Here is a 17,949-nt window from a genome sequence, read left to right as displayed (position 1 = left end):
ACGCAGAAAAAAGAGGAATTTGGCAAGTACAATTTTGCCTTTTTTCTTTCATTCTCTCTCTCTCTCTCTCTCTCTTCTCTTTTTATATTGTTAATGATACCCGCTTGTTAGAGATTTTGCAAAATGATGTTGAGAAAATTAAAAGAATTTTCTTAAGTTTTATTTAAATTAGAAAAACAATTTTAAGACAGGGCCAGTCGACCGGGTTATCCTGGGCGACCGCGGGTTGGTACCAACCTGGAAGTATGAACAATTTCTAGAAAGGTGTGGGCGGGTGACCGCGGTTCTTTGGATTGAAAAAATTAACATGGACAGAAGCATGCCGGTGGGCGACCGCGAATGTTTGAAAAACTATCCGTTGGGTAGAAATGGACATGGCTTTTCACTTCCGTTTTTCAACCTTTTTTCATGTCTTTTGCTTCCCAACAGTCATGGATGTTTTTCAAACACAAGGGAGACCTTGTGGATGATCCAAAATACTTAAATCACAAAGGGTTGTGATCAAATGGTCATTATTCAAACCAATCCAAGAGATGTCTTGAAGGGGTGTTTCCCTTAATGAATAGACATCTAATGCTCTATAAAAAGAGTAGAAATCTGTCTTTTTCAAATACTGAAAATAAGTTATTGCTGTACTTTTCTTTCTCTCTCTGGCAATCTCTTACTCTCTTGATTTTCAAGTTATTTTATTCATTAAACAGTGCACTATAAACTGTTTTTCTGCAGAAACAGATTTAGTGTTTTTTCTTTAAGGCTTGAAGTTCTTGAAAGGCATTTTGGGTTTGATTCCACTTGTGCAAAGTGTCGTCAAACTTTTGTAGGGCTTTCCTACAAGGCTTCATTGTATCTAGGAGGCAATTCGCGGATCTCATTTGCACACAACTGGTGGGGGCGAAATTTGTGTTAAGGAAAGCCATTACGCGTCTTGAAGCAACTCTATAGATTTCATTCTAATCCAAATTCCCACCAACACTGCTCCCATTACTCTACGAGGTTGGCAAGCAAACACTACTTATCACTATTCTACCATGTAAATCCTAGGAAGATCAAACACTACAAATGTCTGTATCCTCCCTATTGACTACTCATAACACTAATCTACAAGGTAACTAACTATATGCATATGGAAATAGAAAGGGAAATGATAAATTCTGGTCACGTTGAATCCTTCTCACGTTAAGTACATCAGCCCCTCTGCAGTCATAGACACAAGATTTTAAATTTCAGTTTCGGGGGTAATTTCGGTCCTCACCGAAACCGAAATTTTAGACGAAATCCCAAAATTTCGGCCAAAATATGGTGAAGGCACTCGAAATGTTGTTTTTTTCTTTGGTAATTTCAGCTGAAATTCTTATAAAAAATTTTGGCAAAATTTCCAAAACTTCAGCCGAAATTTCGGCGATTTCGGTTTTGGAATGTTTCGGTTTTGGTCCTCACCGAAATTTAAAACCTTGCATAGACACACTCGAGGTGGCTGTCCCAAGTAAAAAAAAGGGCAGACATATTACATCTCAATAGAAAATACTAATTCTATCTAGTTTCCTATTATATCTAGGTTACCTCTACAATCCAACTTGCCTAATCTATCCAAAGTACCTAACCCAGACCCAATCCAATTGTCTAGATTTGATCTACTCTAACAGGCCTAAACAAATCATAATCGATCAACGGCTTAGTATCATCCGATGAGGTGGGCCCACCGATTCCCAATCACGTGCAAGCATACGCATATTTGGGTTCTTACATTGGGAGTCGTAAAAGGCCCAAACAGAAAGCGTTCAACGGTGGTTTTGTCTTAGGCAAAGCAACCTTACAGATTTGGTATTCCAGTGTTTCTGTCCAAAATCAAATCCACAAACCAATCCTCTCCGCCCTCCTTCAAATTACCATTTGGGTTTTTTTCTTCTTCTCATTTTACCCCTTTATTGTATCTATTTATCTGCAAAATTTCTTTCCCTTTTTCCCTAATTTTCTTGTTGGTCAAGCCATCAACCATAACATCATGTTCTCTATTCTCGGCAATTTCCCTTTTCCGTGTCTGAGTTTTTAAAATATGCGTGTTTGACTCAACACGTTGCGCAATGAAGGGGGTTGAATCTATAAAAATGACTTGTAGACTATAAGTAAGATTTCCCTTCATTGAATGAAACCCAAGTCTTTTTTCTTCATTTCCCCCATTTCCCCTTTCTATTAAACGAGATTTGTTGAATTCAAATCAATCCTGCAATACCCATTTCAGGCCTTGAATGCTTCACAAGATTTGAACAGATTAGGGCATAGTAGAATAGGATTTTTGATTCACTTTTGTGGGTAGGTTTTGGATTTTATTTTGTTCTTTTGCACAACATTTGAACCGGTTAGGGTAACATAGAATCGGATTTTTGGAGAAGGGATAGGACTTTTTTTTTTAAAATTCCATTTTGTGGTTGGGTTTGGATTTTATCTTTTTCTTGTTCTTGTGATTTGTGCAAATGGCTGCCACTGCTTGTAAACGGGCGGTGCTATTCGGGGCGAAATCTATGGCGGGCTTGACCGCATTAAGGGGCACTACAGCATCCAGCAATGGGGCCTTACTTGATGCGTCGGTCAGATTATCTGCGAATCTCCGGTATAACCCATCTTTTTCTACACAGACGTCTCAGCTTGTGAAATCTAATGGGAAACAACGGTTGTTTCTCGTCGACACATTAGCTTTGGTAGTAAATCTTGTTCCCCATGTTTGTATCTGGTTTGCATTTTTTGGATTTCTGGTGAATTGGACTGGTTTATGAGTAAAATTCTTTACAACTTATATTCGCTTGTAGGTTAGAAGATTAGAAGCTCACGATGTTCCTACGAAACAAGCGGAGGCGATAACTGCAGCCATTACCGAAGTTTTGAATGACAGCTTGGAAAATGTAGCTCAATCCTTTGTTTCAAAAGGAGAGATGCAGAAGGTAAAGTGTTTCTTGTTCAATTTTATTCCTTTCGGTTTTATCAAGTAATCTTTGTTTATCGAATTCCATTGTTATTATTGTCTTTGAATGTACAATGGTTATGGAAGAGTTTCATACTTAATGATTCTACTGCATGGATGTGTGTGACAGTCTTTCATATTCTTTAACTTTAACCCTTTATTATTGCAGAGTGAAATGACTCAAGATGCTAACCTCTCCAAATTTAAATCCGAAGTACAAAGCTCTCAGGTACTGCATTTCTTATTCCTTTTCCGTTCTCATGCGGTATTGCGAGCTATTTAATATGTTGATAAGGTTACCGAACTTTTAGCTTGATGCATTGCTTGCTGGAAGGAACATTCATATCTTATAGTTTCCTCATGCATAATGACAGTTTTGGCTAAATTTTAGAAGAATAATAATTTGGAGTTTAGGTTCATCATGATGTTTTCCTTGTGTAGTTCATCTCTACTATAGATTTTTTCACACCCATTATTTACTAGGAAAGGCCAAGAGCCCAAGAGTTCTGTATATATGTTAAAAGTCCACTAAACCTTTCATTAATCATGAGTAGCTTAGATATCATCGTCCTCTTGGATTGCTTATTCAAGGAAGTTATCATTAAAAATTGATTAGGAAACATTCAATCCATAAAGGAAACACCTATTTTTTCAAAAAAATATAGGAAACCGATACATCCTTGGTTACCAGGTCTCAAAGACTAAAACCAAGATTGGTGCTGTCACTTTTTAAGGAAAGCCATCTCTAATCTCATTTGAGTGGTTGATTTGTCAATATTACTTGTAGCTCAGACCATAGTTTTAAAAATCCCTCGCGTCAATGTGGACTCCCCTTGAGACGACTCCCTTTTACCTTGGCTGCGCTCCGCGTTTTTTTCACTCCGTTCTGCGCTTTGTCTGACTTCTAAGCTATGAGTCAAGGGGTGTTCATTCGGTTATAACCGACCAAACCGAAATATCCAATTTTGGTTACCTAAATTAAGCAACCAAAACCGAAACCGAAACCAAATTTTCTTAATACCGAAACTGAAACCGGATGAACATTTTGGTTATTTGGTTGGTTCGGTTAAAACCGAATAGTGAACACCCCCACTAAAAAGTAAAAAGCATTCCTCTCGCCTCCCGCCTCTCGGCTCTCTCTCTCTCTCTCTCTCTCTCTCTCTCTCTCTCTCTCTCTCTCTCTCTCTCTCGTGCGATGATAAATTTATAATTAGACATTTAGACTATAGTCTATACAGGTCCCACACTTATAGTTATAAAAAGGGCGATGATAAATTGATAATTCGCACCCCTGTAGGATAATTCGCACCCACTTGTTTCTCTTATTCGGTTGGTCGGTTAAACCGATTTTTTTTTTTATGAAAACTGAAACCGAAAACCGAAAGTTGTAACATTAAGAACAGAAACCGAACCTATTCACAGCATAATTGAACCAATTCGGTTCAGTCGGTTATTTCAGTTATAAAATGAACACCCTTAGCTATGACCGTGTCAACTGAGTACTCAGCCGCGTCAACCGAGTACTCGATTGCGTTGTGCCGTGTCAACTAGGATTTTCTTCGGCCGATAAAGCTTTTACTCCGGCCCAATATCCCTTTCCCTTCCAAATATTTTTGCGAATATGCCGCATCCGTGTTTTGAAACACTAGCTCAGACGATTGTTTTATGCAAAGAAAAGAACAATTGCTCCATAAATATGTGAGGGCGTACTTCTCTCTTAAGAGACTGCTAGAATTAGTATTCTAGGAGTTTACAAGACACCCAGAATCAAGAGTTAAAATTCTAGGAAAATGACTGGATTAGCAACCCAAAGAATGATATTTATTGGTGATGTCACAATAAATATAGGTGTTGGGTTGTATCGGATGATACAATGCGATTTTTTTTTGGGTTAAATTAAAAAAAGAGGAATGATAGAGGCATGGGAGCCCTTGCATAAAGATCTAGAGAAGGGCCCTTGATTGGATCCACATAATTTTCGGTTACGTTTTAAAATTGATTGAAAAAGTAAAATCGGTTACACTTAATGACGTGGATCCAATCAAGGGCCCTTTTCTGGGTCTTTATGCAAGGCACCCTTGCATAAATCATTCCTCATTAAAAAATTATAAGAATTTTGGAAAGTTTAGATGCAAGAACAATATGTTGTGATTGAATTTAGGAAAACTTAGCGGTAAGAACAATATGTTTTGATTGACGCAGAGATGTTGTCTCTAAAAGAAGGAATCAAGATCATCACTTTCTCTTTTGATGGCCTCTTTATTATATAGGTTGATTCTCTTCACAATTTAAGGTGGATACAAGTATAGAAAGAGTACCCTTGGTGACTGGCAGATGTCTTTGAGGAAGCAAATGATATTGCGACTAATTTTTAGGCTTCATTTCGGTATCTGGATAGAGATTCTAAAATGGAAGTGGATTCACTAGCAAAAGAGGGTGTTTGAAGGCCCCATATATAGACAATATACTTGCCCTTTTATGACTCCAAAACTTGCCCAAAGTAAGGACTTCTAATCATGGGCGATGCTCCACTTCAACACAAGGAATCTATGATTTGGCCGACACTTTGAATTTATTGCTGACACACGTGTCGTGTCTGACACCCGTGTCGTCACGTGTCAACACTCCTTTAGACACTTTTAGGCGTATTGCTAGAAGTGCTAGCAACTTTATATGTATGTATGTGTATGAGTGTGACACTATTTATGGGTTTCCATGTCAAATACCATGGATCCGTGTCGAAACTTGGTCGAAACTCGGCACACGAATCTGTGTCCACAAATCATGAGTATATTTACTTTCTATTTTAGCCGTGTCCCCGTTTCTAAATTTTGGAAGTTTGCCGTGTCCAACACCCCGTGTCCGTGTCGAGACGTGACACTCGTGTCCGTGTCCACAAATCATAACAAGGAATCGACTTCATTGAGAGTCTAATCACACTTTAAAATAGGAGCTTTCCTATGAAAATTAACTAAAGATCCTCTATAAATACAACTTTCGATCCTAAACTTTCTAACAATAAACCACTCCTAATTTTATCTTCCCATGTCAACTTAAACCTTCTCAATTCAAATTGAAATTTCCAGAAGCTTCAAATAACCCCTCTATTTTCCAACCCAAAGAATGATATATATTGGTGATGTCACAAAATATAGGTGTAGGGTTGTATTGGATGATACAATGTGATTTTTTTTTTGCGTCAAATTTAAATATTATAAGAATTTAGGAAAGTTTAGATGCAAGAACAATATGTTGTGATTGACTTTAGGAAAATTTAGAGGTAAGAACAATATGTTTTGATTGACACAGAGATGTTGTCTCTAAAAGAAGGAATCAAGATCCTCACTTCCTCTTTTCATGGCCTCTTTTTTACATAGGTTGATTCTCTTCACAATTTAAGGTGGATACAAGTATAGAAAGAGTACCCTGGGTGACTGGTAGATGTCTTTGAGGAAGCAAATGATATTGCAACTAATTTGTAGGCTTCGTTTCAGTATCTGGATAGAGATTCTGAAATGGAAGTGGATTCACTAGCAAAAGAAGAGGGTGTTGGAAGACCCCAAGCCACCAAGGAGTCCTAGATTTCACACCAAGGAATCTGCGGAGTCATGGTTTTGGTAGGAGATAACTACTTAGGTCATTACTTAGGAATCTCTCTTTTTAAAAAGAGAAAATGGCACATGGAAATGACCGTTTTTGTAGGACATAACCATGGTTTTAAATTCCACTGAAACTGACACGGAACGACTGAAATGTTTCCATTTCCATCCCCACTGAAGCGAAATCTCAATGGATTCGTTCCACCATTATTTCTTTCAAAATTTCAACCGAAATGTCTGAAATTCTACTGACACGGTCCAAATTTCGACCTAAAGTTTCAGGCTCCATTATTTCTTTCGAAATTTCAACCGAAATTGTCGAAATGACCGAAATTCTACCGACATGGTCCAAATTTCGACCTAAAGTTTCCTTTGATTTGTCGACCTAAAGTTTCCGTCGGTGTCGTCATCTTTCCTTTGATTTGTTCCATTTATAAATAAATTACCATTCGGATGCAAACGATGCAATTAGTTGTGTCAATACCAATTGTAAAGGTAGAAAAACATTTAAGATTTTTTTATCTTTATCAACATGTTTTGTGGACCCATCCCAGTTGAATCGAAGGCGGGCTCGTTTTTCATTTCAATGTGAAGAGTCTCTCGAATTTCAAATTTCAAAACCTAAACATCATACAAATGATGAGTTTCTGACTAAGCTTAGAAAGTGGAAATGATTTTTTTTTCTGCAAGTCATTTTACTTTGCATTTTATTTTATTTCATTAATGTACATAATAATATCTGGTAGGTAACATCATTGGACTGTACAACAATGTAACCATATCTTATGTATGAGATGCCAGATCGGCATGAGACCAATACCCTCTCGTAACTCTTTGCGGTATTGACATAGAGTTGGGGTCCTTGGAGGGATGACTGGTCGTTGTACCTTTTTACAATTCATTACATTGTACTTCTTTACTGACTTTATTGTTCTAGACATGTGAGACGCCACATGTCACTAGGTGTTCAATATGATTGAGCAATACTGGATGGCTTTCTTCCTTATGTGTTCAATATGATTAAGCAATAATGTTTCATCATTATTTACGTATGTTTACATACATTTTCACGATTTTACAAGATTTCCATCGAAATTTCCAACTGAAACTGAAATGTCTCTGTTTTTGTGCCGACCAAAACCGAAACCGAAATTTAAAACCAAGGACATAACTACTTGAGAAACTACTTAGGACTCTTTTTAAAAGAAAGAATGACACATGACATTCGTAGTTTTGTTGGACATAAATACTTATGCTATTTAAAAGAGAGAAAGACACATGACAATGAGTAGTTTTTTTAGGACATAACTACTTGGGACGCTCTCTTTAAAAGAGAGGCCGACACATGACACCCGTAATTGTCTCATTACGATGTTACAAATTCACAACATAAATAAATACATTAGACACACAAAAAAACATTATACCTCACGATAGTAGCCTATCACAAAATAACTAATAACTATGGACAATTTGTGCTCTGGAGTTCAGATCCATTTTAATGAAAGCTCGAAGATCCATCTCAATCAAAGCTCGAAATCCATCACCGAACCAAGTAGAGGTAATGACCGGCTGCTGGCACCTCTGTGTATACGTTAGTATATCAAAATCCTAGCTGGATGTCCTCATCAGAGAGCTTTTTGGGATTTTTAATAGCTTTTGATAGCAAATTAAATAATAATAGACAAGGGGAGTTTGACCCATTATCAAAACATTTCAATGAAAATATCAGTAGCATTTTGTAGTTGCAAACGAATGTATAGATCAAGACACTGAGAAGGTAAACCTGGCCTGTAATGTAAAATAGATATGGGAAAACTATTGATCTCGTGGATTGAAATTTTGTTGAGTACGTTCAAGAAGGGATGGCTTTTGGAGAAAAAGAGCGATTATGGATTGAAGCCTGTATGTAGTCTGCCTCTTCAAAAATTATTAATTGCTTCCAACTAGTGGGTGAGTTTTCAAAGAGGGAGAGGGGCTAGACAAGGAGGACCCTTGTGATGTAGGACAGGCAACTGATTACAATCCCTTAATAGGTTTTGGGCTCAGATCTGGCCGAGTTAGTTAGGGATTAAGCAGGGATAAAAGGAAAAGGTTTGGGTAAACTGTGGTGTGGGGATTTAAAGAATGTTAGAACTGTTTATCACAGTTAATAGGTCCGGACGGATAAATTGAGGGTAGGTCCGGGTAATAATTCTGTATGATGTAGGGGCTAATAAGGCACTGAGGCCAGGTGTTCAAGCTTAAGAAAATGGAAGAATTGGACTTTTACTGATGGTATAGTGGACTGTTTTGTTGATTGATTAATGGAATCTTGCAACCATAGATGGAAAATGGTCTCTAAAGATTTTAGGGTATAGGAAAAAAATAATAAATGGGCTTTAAATAGGATTTATAGGGCTGGAAGAGAGGTTTAAAAGCGGCGCTGTCCACTAGGGTGGACTGTAATGAAACAGTTGTGCCGTAGGTTTGGATTCAGGGTGCTGGGGTTTAATATAATAAAAGGAAAGGGTTTAAGTGACCTATCAAAAAAAAGAAAAAGGAAAGGGTTTTAGTGTGGTTTGGGTATGTGAATAAGCTGGTCAAGGGTTCTTGTATTCTTGAATGATTCTTGAACCTGTAATGATTCAAGAAGGCAAGGGAATTTGTTTAGGGTTCAAGGTTTAATGGGTGGAGTGCTGTAGGTGAAGGTTTCAGGTCTAGCAGTGTGGGACATAGGCGGTTTGGGGGACTGATCTTGGATTTAAAGAGATCACAGCTCAGATCAATGGATGCTAGGTGTTCAAGAAGGTTGTGGTTAGTTTTAAGGTTTCCACAAGGGTGAAAGAGGGACTGGGATTAATGGGAAACATGGGACTGGTCCGGAGTTCAAAGTTGGATTTCCAAGTTATGGGTTTAATGGCTAAGCAAAGTGAAAAGGAGTTGGGGTACGTTTGTCGAAGGTTTGATGGGAAAGGGGTTGGGGTATGCAGGACTACCAACAATATGTAATCTTCAACGATAAAACAGTTCTAAAGAACGGATGTAAGTAATCAAATTGGATAGATTTGTTAAGGGTAATGGATAGAAACAAATTTGATTGGGATAAAGGAAATAGGTTTTGATGGTTTCAGGGGTATGAAATTGTAGACAAAATTTGATTGCTGCAGCATAAAATGGGGACACTTGGAGGTTTTAGGTGAACACAGATTTTACTGGGGTTGTAAGAGACTTTTAACGGTTGTGGATGAGTAGGAAAACTACACCAGCTGATAGGATAGGAACATGGTTTTAAATTTCGACCGAAACCAACACGAAACGATCTAAATGTTTCCATTTCCATCACCATCGAGATGTATACTGAAACCAAAACCGTAAGTGTATTTGTGGTATATTATATCAGTATATGTTACATAACTCTATTATATGAATTGCATGTGAAATGTGGTGTGTGTATAATGTATGTGAAACAACCAATTACTCCAAAAGCTTCAGCTGTTAGAGAAGGTGTTATTTAACCTTTTATACTTCAACACTCCCTCTCACGTGTGGAACCTCTTTTTGTTGGTTGGCTTACACGTGGCACGTGTGGCGCCTCTTTTGGGTTGGCCATTAGATGTGGATTTTTAATATCAAGGAGTTTTGAACTCAGGACCTTTGCTCTTATACCATGTGAAACAACCAATTACTCCAAAAGCTTAAGCTGTTAGAGAGGGCATTATTTAATCTTATGTACTTTAACAATGTGTACATATTTATATGCATTATTTATGAAATGTGGCATATACTGAATTACCAGACATATGCGACAATGCATGTCACTAGGTGTTCAATGTTGTTAAACTGTCATGGATGGTTGCCTTGCTTATGTGATGATGTCTAAGGATGTATTTGTGCTTATTCTGGGATTTCTAAAATATTCATCTTAATATTCTATCATTTGCATGTGACTCCATACGTTTCCGTGATTTTTAAGGATTTCCACTGAAATTTCCAACTGGAACCGAAAGGTTTTCATTTCCCTGGCAACAAAAACCGAAACCGAAATATAAAACCTTGGATAGGATTTGCGGGCTATTGGGGTTCGATCACAGCTTACCAATCAAAAAAATAGGAATTGCGGGTTATTATAGGTAAATATATAAGGGTTTAAGGGATTCTAGGGGACTTTTGTAGGATTGACAGAGGCTACTGGTCAAACAGTCCAAGAAAAAAAACAGCAGATGTTCGGTTGGCCTTTGGAATTATGACCTTTTTTTTTGAATGGCTAGATATCATTTTTTTTTATGAGTAAGCTAGATATCATTGATATAAGAAAAGAATATAAGAAGCCGACCGAAAAGGACGACTAAGAAAAAAGAAAAAAGAACCGACACACGGAAATCAAGGAGGGAGAAAATCGAAAAACTCGAGCTCTTGTTTCTCATTTCCTTCCCTAGCAAAGCTTGTCTGCCTCCCCATTTGTAGACCTTTTAACCATAGTTTTAAATTTCAGCCGAAATATTTCTGTTTCGGTTTGGACCGAAACCGAAATTACATTGAATCGGATTTTTACATGATTTCCCGGAAGTTTCTCCGAAATTTCGCTGAACAACCGAAAGTTCTTTTTTCACCCTTATTTACAAAATTTCTACCGAATGTAAAAGATTTCCACCGAAATGTAAAGATTTCCCCGAAATTATCGAATTTTCCACCGAAATTGCCAAAATTTTGTATTTTTCGGTAAAAATTTTAAGAAAACCAAAAATTTTGTCACATTTTTACATGATTTTTGCCGAAATTTCCACCGAAACTGAAATATTTTTCGATGGTGGCCGAAACCGATATTTAAAACCTTGCTTTTAACGTGCTGGAAGATTACATTCGCTCCTCCAATACGATCCCTAATCTCATCCATCCATCTCCCAAATCTCCAAGGGATCGACTTTCTACCTTGAAGTCTTCCGATGAAGTTAAGTGAATCTCCCGCCCCGATAAGCTTAGCCAAATTTATAGATTCCGCCAGCCTTATGCCTTGCAAAGCCGCCCTCATTTCTGCCTCATTGGAGTCTGCAAAACCTATGGGACCCGAAAATGCCCACAATGAGACTCCTGCCTCATCTCTAAGAAGGCCACCAACCCCAGAAAGTTCAGGACTACCGAAGCTAGATGATCCATCGAAGTTTATTTTGAGATAGCCGGTGGGCGGAGAGGCCATTGAGGATGACTCTTAATTACTCGACCACTGCTAGAACATACCTCCCTCCAACCATACCAAATACCATGAGGCGAAACAAATTTAAAGCTAGGGAGGGTTCTAGCCCAAGCAATGATCAATGCAATCACCATAGTGGAAGTATAGCGAGTGTTTTTTTCCACCCGCTTGAACACTCGAGCATTTCTTTCCTTTCATAACATCCAGATTGTAGCCAACATAGATAGCTTCTAAAGCACCTTACCTTTCTTTCGCCAAGGGAAAAGCCCTAAGTACTACCAGCCTCCGACATATGAGCGGGAAAACCCGTTCAATCCTAAATCTTTAGAGAATCCTACTCCAAACCAGTCTAGGGAACTTACAATGTTGAAAGAGATGATCCACTGTCTCCCCTGCCTCAATACAAAGAGCACAGTGATCCACAATCAACATATTCCGACTTCTGAGATGATTAACAGTAAGGATCTTGTCCATAACCGCCGTCCAACTGAAAGCACATAACCTAGGAGGAGCTGGAATGGTTTAGACTTTGGCTACCTGTTAGGGATCTCGTACAAGGAGTGAGCTACAGATAAAAAGATTTGACAGTGAATACCCCAGATATGCACCAAAGCTAAACCCTCGTATTAGGGGTGCAACTCGGGTCGGGTTTGGTAGGGTTGAGGCCAACCCGACCTGACCCGATTTCCAACCCGGCGAGGTTCAACCCAACCCGACCGGAGGAACCCATTTTTCCAACCCGAACCCGACCCGACCCGAGTTTCTAAGCCTAAAAAAAAATAAAAAATTATAAAAAATGTTGGGTTTCACTCGAGTCGGGTTGCCAAACTCTCGATCCAAACCCGACCCGGGTTGGGAAAAGTCAACCTGAATCCGAACCCGACACGACCTTTTTTCGGGTTGAACCTGTCGGGTTCGGGTTGAACTCGACCCGAGTTGCACCCCTACCTCGTATCCACCCCAGAACGACATATGTATTGCGCTTCAATCAACTCTAAAATCCAAGCAACGCTCTCAAGTTCCCAATCCAAAAAAAGTCTCTTGAAATTGAAGTTCCAAGCTATCCCGTTTACCCTGTGAACCATGTAATCCGAAACCCATGCCTCCTTATTCACTGCAATAGCAAAACAAATTCGGGAAACAAGCGGGAAAAGAAAGCTCACCGCACCACTTGTCCAACTAGAACCTGATCTTCTCCCCAGAATAAACCCTGAAGCGAATCCCCTCGTTAAATTTATACCTTAGATTCACTATGTCTCCACACTGACACCCTTTTTTCTGAATTTATCATCAAATGACCGATAACCAGGCAATTCACCATACTTTTCTCCAATTAATCTAACCCACAAAAGCTGACTTTCCTCTACAAAGCACACCCCCCCCCCCACACACACACAGAAATCTTCCCTGAATAAGTTCGATCCTTCTAATAATACTAATAGGACGTTTGAACACCGACAGTTGGTAGATAGGGATGTTGGCTAGAACCGCCTTAATAAGGGTAATTCTACCTCCCAGAGAAACCAAATTACGCTTCCAAGAGTCTAACTTTCTTTCCACCCTCTCAACTATGGGGTCCCATTGCTTCTTTTTAGGTCTCCCCCCTCCTAGGGGAAGACCCAAGTAGGTAGAAGGGAGAAGGGAGAAGGTCAATGCTACAACTGAGAATATTCGCCATGCCTTCCAGATCCTCCTGCTTCATATGAATCCCAAATATCTTGGACTTGGAAAATTTTGATCTCTGCCCTGAAATCACCTCATAACATTTTAAGATTGCTTTAAGCTTAGCTATCTTATCCACATTTGATCTTCAATGAGGTGCTTGGCTTGCTTTGGGATCTTCAAATGTGAGCTTTGCTCTGACTTCTCCAGTTGTGGTACAAGCTCCTTGGTCCTTTGCATTGGTTCTTGATCCTTTTGGCCTTTATGATCTTCTTTGTATGTTCAATGCTTGATGTGGATGATGTTGAGCTTCTCCTTGGTTGATCCTCCAAGGTGTGTTTTGTCCAAGTGTGCTTTAGCTCCTTTGTCCATTGGTTGGTTCATCTTCAAGTAAAGGCCATCTGTGTGTGTTGGTGCTATCATGGATTAACCTATAAATTTCCTGTCCATAGCACAACACTCAAGGCAAACAATTAGTCCATAAACGACTAATCAATTTGAGTTTATTAATCATCAAAACAAGGTGATTGAATGAACCCATGAGAACCCTTGGGCTACCACATATGAATCCCAAATATCTTGGACTTGGAAAATTTTGATCTCTACCCTGAAATCACCCCATAACATTTTAAGATTGCTTTAAACTTAGCTATCTTATCCACATTTGACACGCTAAATGTAAGGGTGCCATCAGCAAACTGAAGATGAGAGATCTGTGACCTGTTTTCTCTAAGTCTAAAGCCTTCAATTAACCCCAGATCTTTACTTATGTCCAATAGTTTACTAAGTAACTCGGCGACAATCACGAAGAGAAAGGGGGAGAGAGGGTCCCCTTGTCTAAAGCCTCTGGAGGACTTAAAGAAGCCCTTAGGCGACCCGTTTACTAGGATGGAGAACCACTCTGAGGAAATGCAACTCGAAAAGTTTTAAAGGTAAAGAAATGTAAAATAATTGTTACCATTCAAAAAAAAATTAAGGTAATGATCAAGATGTGACATGTGAGGATTGGGACTTGGGAAGATATTGGGAGTTCTATGATTATGAAAATAACCAAGCTTGGGAGTGAATGAATTTCTTCTTTGTGTGTTAGTTAGTATCTGCCCTTTGTGTAATTTTTCTTTGTTCCTTTTGTTCTCAACGTTTTTATTCATTAGCAAAGAGAGAGCTCTTTTTATTCATTAGTAAAGAGAGAGCTTTCTTACAGATGTTGCAGATTTGTATGTAATCACATCTCTATGGTGATAAATCAAAAGGCTTGTTCTCAATGCATTCGCAGTGGCCACCTGAGAGCTTTCACCTTGCCAGGATTGAGAGCTTATGCTGCTTAATCCTTCCTTAGATGTCTGAGACAATACTCTTTCGTTAACACCATTCAAAAAAGAAAAGAAAAAAAAGATACTAGTGCTGTTTTCTGAACTAGGGAGTGCAGATGCCATATTCCTTTTAGCAGCCCCCAAAAACTTCATTTAAAAAAAAAAAGTATCCCCAAAAAACTCTATTTTGGATTCTCTTAACTGATGATACTTTTTGTGTTTAAATATGCTGTTGTTGAGAATAAAAATGGTTGAAATCTCCATCAGCCAAATCTTGGTTTGACTGAATTTACACATTCTTGATGCAGGAGCACCATTTTTCATTGTTGCAACGGGAGACTGAGAAACTCCGAAATGATATCGAAAAGATGCGCAGTGAATTAAGGTACGGGTTTTCTACATATAAATTAAACTGTTTCCAACTGTTTTTTTTTTCCAAATGTTATCATGTCTTCTTACAAAAATTCTGATTCAAGAAAAGCTTTGTTCTATGACAAAGGTATGAGATTGACAAAGTTACTGCTGGACAGCGCTTGGATCTAAACCTTGAAAGAGGGTAAGAAAAAAGAAACCCTATCTCTTCATCTTTTTCTTGTTTACAACTTTCAGGGCTTAACCTCTCCTTCTAAGCTGAGCAGAAGCATTCTTTGAGTTGCTAGCAACTTCAGACAGTCATGGATTGCACAATCATTCTATTTTGTTTGACCATTTAATACAAAAAATGTTTTGGCAACAGATATTGAGAAGCAAAAAGAAAACAAAAACCACTATCAATTTCACTAATTCAAGCATATGCCCCATTTAGAGTTAAGCATGCAAGTATGATAGACATTATCTGTAGCAGAATACTTGTTAGTACATACGTTTTATCCTATGTTTTATTTATGCGAGTACGAGTGTCGGATTTGGCAATCCTCAAAGAGAGAGAATTGTGAATTCACTAAAATATTTTAGGGCCCGTTTGGATGCCGAGAAGATTTTGATTTGGATTTCTCAAATTTGCAGCCCTTTTTGCGTTGTAATTTGGATAAGATCAAATTCTTGGAGTTCTAATTCAGCAGCTGACAGTGAAAAAAATCAGATTTCTAAGTTTGCTGTGGAAATAAGAAATTGGAAATCCACAGATCTGGGAGTTTCCTTCACCCTCTTTGCTCCTCAACCTCTTCCCTCCACTAGGAAGTACCGTACCCCCTTTCCTCTCTGTCTCCCTCTACATGAGCTGCCGGATCTATTCAGTTTGTATTCAAAACTCAATTCCAAATCCAAATACAAAATTGGAATTACCCAAACGGGCCCTTAATTAATTCTCAAAATTTAGTTTTTTACATAATAATGTAGATATAACATGTACAATAGGGGTGTAAACAGATTCCCTTCTTTAATAGGGGATACAAAGTATGTGAATGCCAAAGCCTGTATTTCTATATAAAAGCTTAATTGGGATGGATAAAAACGAAAACACGGGGTAATTGCAAAGTTTTTGATGTAGTATTCAGAAAAAAGATACCTATAAGTGTTGCAAAGAATCCTAAAGTATTGGAATACGACACGTGTCAGACACGGACACTTCACCCATTCAGAAGAATCGGTGTATCATGGGTTCTCTCTTTTTTTATTGACACAATACAAATTCGTGATTTTCCAACTATTGAATTTTGTTCTCACCTACTGTTAAATAATGAGTTCAGGCGCATTCGAGATGAACTCGCTAAACAAAGTGCAGAAACTTCAAGCCTCACCAACAAGCTTGACAGTGTGAGTGTTCTAATATATCATAATTCCCACATCATAGTTGAATTTCTAGCATCTAATTTGGGTGTTACTGAATATTATCCACAGGAAATTCATTTGTTGCGGGCCCGCTTAGAAGCAGCAAAATATGACGTCATAAAGTACTGCATTGGTTCTCTCGTCTCCATCTCAGCTGTCGGTCTCGCTGTAATCCGCATTTTGATGTAGAAACATTTTCACTTCCAAGATTACAGGTGACACAACCCAAAGAAATTTTAAAAAATGTTCATTTTTTTACTGAGGTTACTGGATTCTGAAAAATTGAGACGTTTTTGGCAATCCACCCCTCGGAACTATTCTAATCAGTCTGACCTTTTTTTTGAAATGTAATCAATATGAAATTATCTTTCACAGTTTTTTAAGTCTCATTTGCTTCTGTATTTTTTTTTTGTTATTTCCTGCTACTGTCACTGCATTCACTTCTTATCATGTTGGAAGAAGAAAATCAATCCTAAATTTTTTTTTGTCTGGTCGGAAGAGTCCTCCGAATATTCTGTTCTGGTCTTGTATTGGTTTCGATACTGTGGAATACGAACAGAGAAGAGAAGAGAGAAGAGAAGGTAGGCTCCTTTGTTCATGGCGTCTTGTCTCTGGAGTGAACTATCTATATTCTTTTTCTTCCTTGAAATGATAGAATCTGGCTTTGGGAGTGGCAGAAATCCGAGAAATGGGCTTTGTGAGTTGGGGTTGCTGAACGAGATCGTCTCAATTTTTCAGTTTTTCTCATTCACAGAACGTAACAGAATGTCACCCCTAACAAACCAAGGGAACATGGCTATTGTTCAGTTTTCCACTGTTTTTACTAGGGATTTATAAATCCCGCGTTAAAAGATTATCTAAAAATAGAGGAAACAGAAAACCTAGCTATACATGTTATTTTCTTTTCAAAGAAAATAAAATACTCGTCTTTGTCAACTCAACTAAGCCTTTATCTCAAACTAGTTGGGACAAACCAAGGGAACATGGCTATTGTTCAGTTTTCCACTGTTTTTACCAGGTTTTTATAAACCCCACGTTCAAAGTTTATCTAAAAATAGAGGAAACAGAAAACCTAGCTATACATGTCCTTTTCTTTTCAAAGAAAATAAAATACTCGTCTTTGTCAACTCAACTAAGCCTTTGTCTCAAACTAGTTGGGGTCGGCTACTGAATCCTTTAGAAAATTTTCATGAAGAAGGTGAAATGATCTACCCAGCTCAAGCTGACTAAGTCTAATCATGATACCAGTTGGGTTCGTCTACATGGATCATTTTCTTCGATTCTATCCTATCCAGGGTCATGTTCTCTGTCATGTTCATAGTCCTCAAGTCTTTTCTCACTTGTTCTACTCAAGTTGTTTTCGGTCTACCCCTACCTCTTTTTACTCCTTCAACATGGCATGAGTCACTTCTTTTCACTGGAGCATCCAAAGGCCTGCGTTGGAAATGCCCAAACCATCTTAAGCGGTGCTCCCTC

At 38.3% G+C, this 17,949-nt stretch overlaps 1 protein-coding gene and 1 non-coding gene across 2 annotated transcripts; both read left to right on the top strand.

Annotated features, from left to right (window-relative positions):
* The first annotated feature begins 1,744 nt into the window (after nucleotides 1–1,744).
* LOC143854256 (protein FMP32, mitochondrial-like) lies at nucleotides 1,745–16,962 on the top strand. Its single transcript, XM_077364129.1, has 7 exons — nucleotides 1,745–2,696; nucleotides 2,805–2,936; nucleotides 3,126–3,185; nucleotides 15,012–15,088; nucleotides 15,203–15,259; nucleotides 16,392–16,458; nucleotides 16,543–16,962. Exons 1-7 carry the CDS (start codon nucleotides 2,472–2,474, stop codon nucleotides 16,660–16,662), a joined length of 738 nt encoding a protein of 245 aa, XP_077220244.1. The 5' UTR covers nucleotides 1,745–2,471; the 3' UTR covers nucleotides 16,663–16,962.
* LOC143855355 (small nucleolar RNA SNORD14) lies at nucleotides 14,621–14,741 on the top strand. The gene has a single exon (XR_013237849.1). It is a non-coding gene; the product is annotated as a small nucleolar RNA SNORD14 (small nucleolar RNA).
* Nucleotides 16,963–17,949: the final 987 nt, after the last annotated feature.

This window comes from Tasmannia lanceolata, unplaced genomic scaffold (genome assembly GCF_043159265.1).
Source record: "Tasmannia lanceolata isolate RefF3 unplaced genomic scaffold, GAP_Taslan_0.1 ptg000020l, whole genome shotgun sequence".
Taxonomy (NCBI): Eukaryota; Viridiplantae; Streptophyta; class Magnoliopsida; order Canellales; family Winteraceae; genus Tasmannia; species Tasmannia lanceolata.
The sequence above is the reverse complement of the archived record's forward strand: the minus strand, read 5'-3'. Positions and strand labels throughout refer to the sequence as shown.

Excerpts from the sequence above, each read along its gene's own strand:
- LOC143854256 (XM_077364129.1), top strand. The coding sequence starts at position 2,472 with ATGGCTGCCACTGCTTGTAAACGGGCGGTGCTATTCGGGGCGAAATCT. Across the intron at positions 2,697-2,804 it reads TCGTCGACACATTAGCTTTG|GTTAGAAGATTAGAAGCTCA; the intron begins GTAGTAAATCTT and ends ATTCGCTTGTAG. Across the intron at positions 15,260-16,391 it reads GATCTAAACCTTGAAAGAGG|GCGCATTCGAGATGAACTCG; the intron begins GTAAGAAAAAAG and ends TAATGAGTTCAG.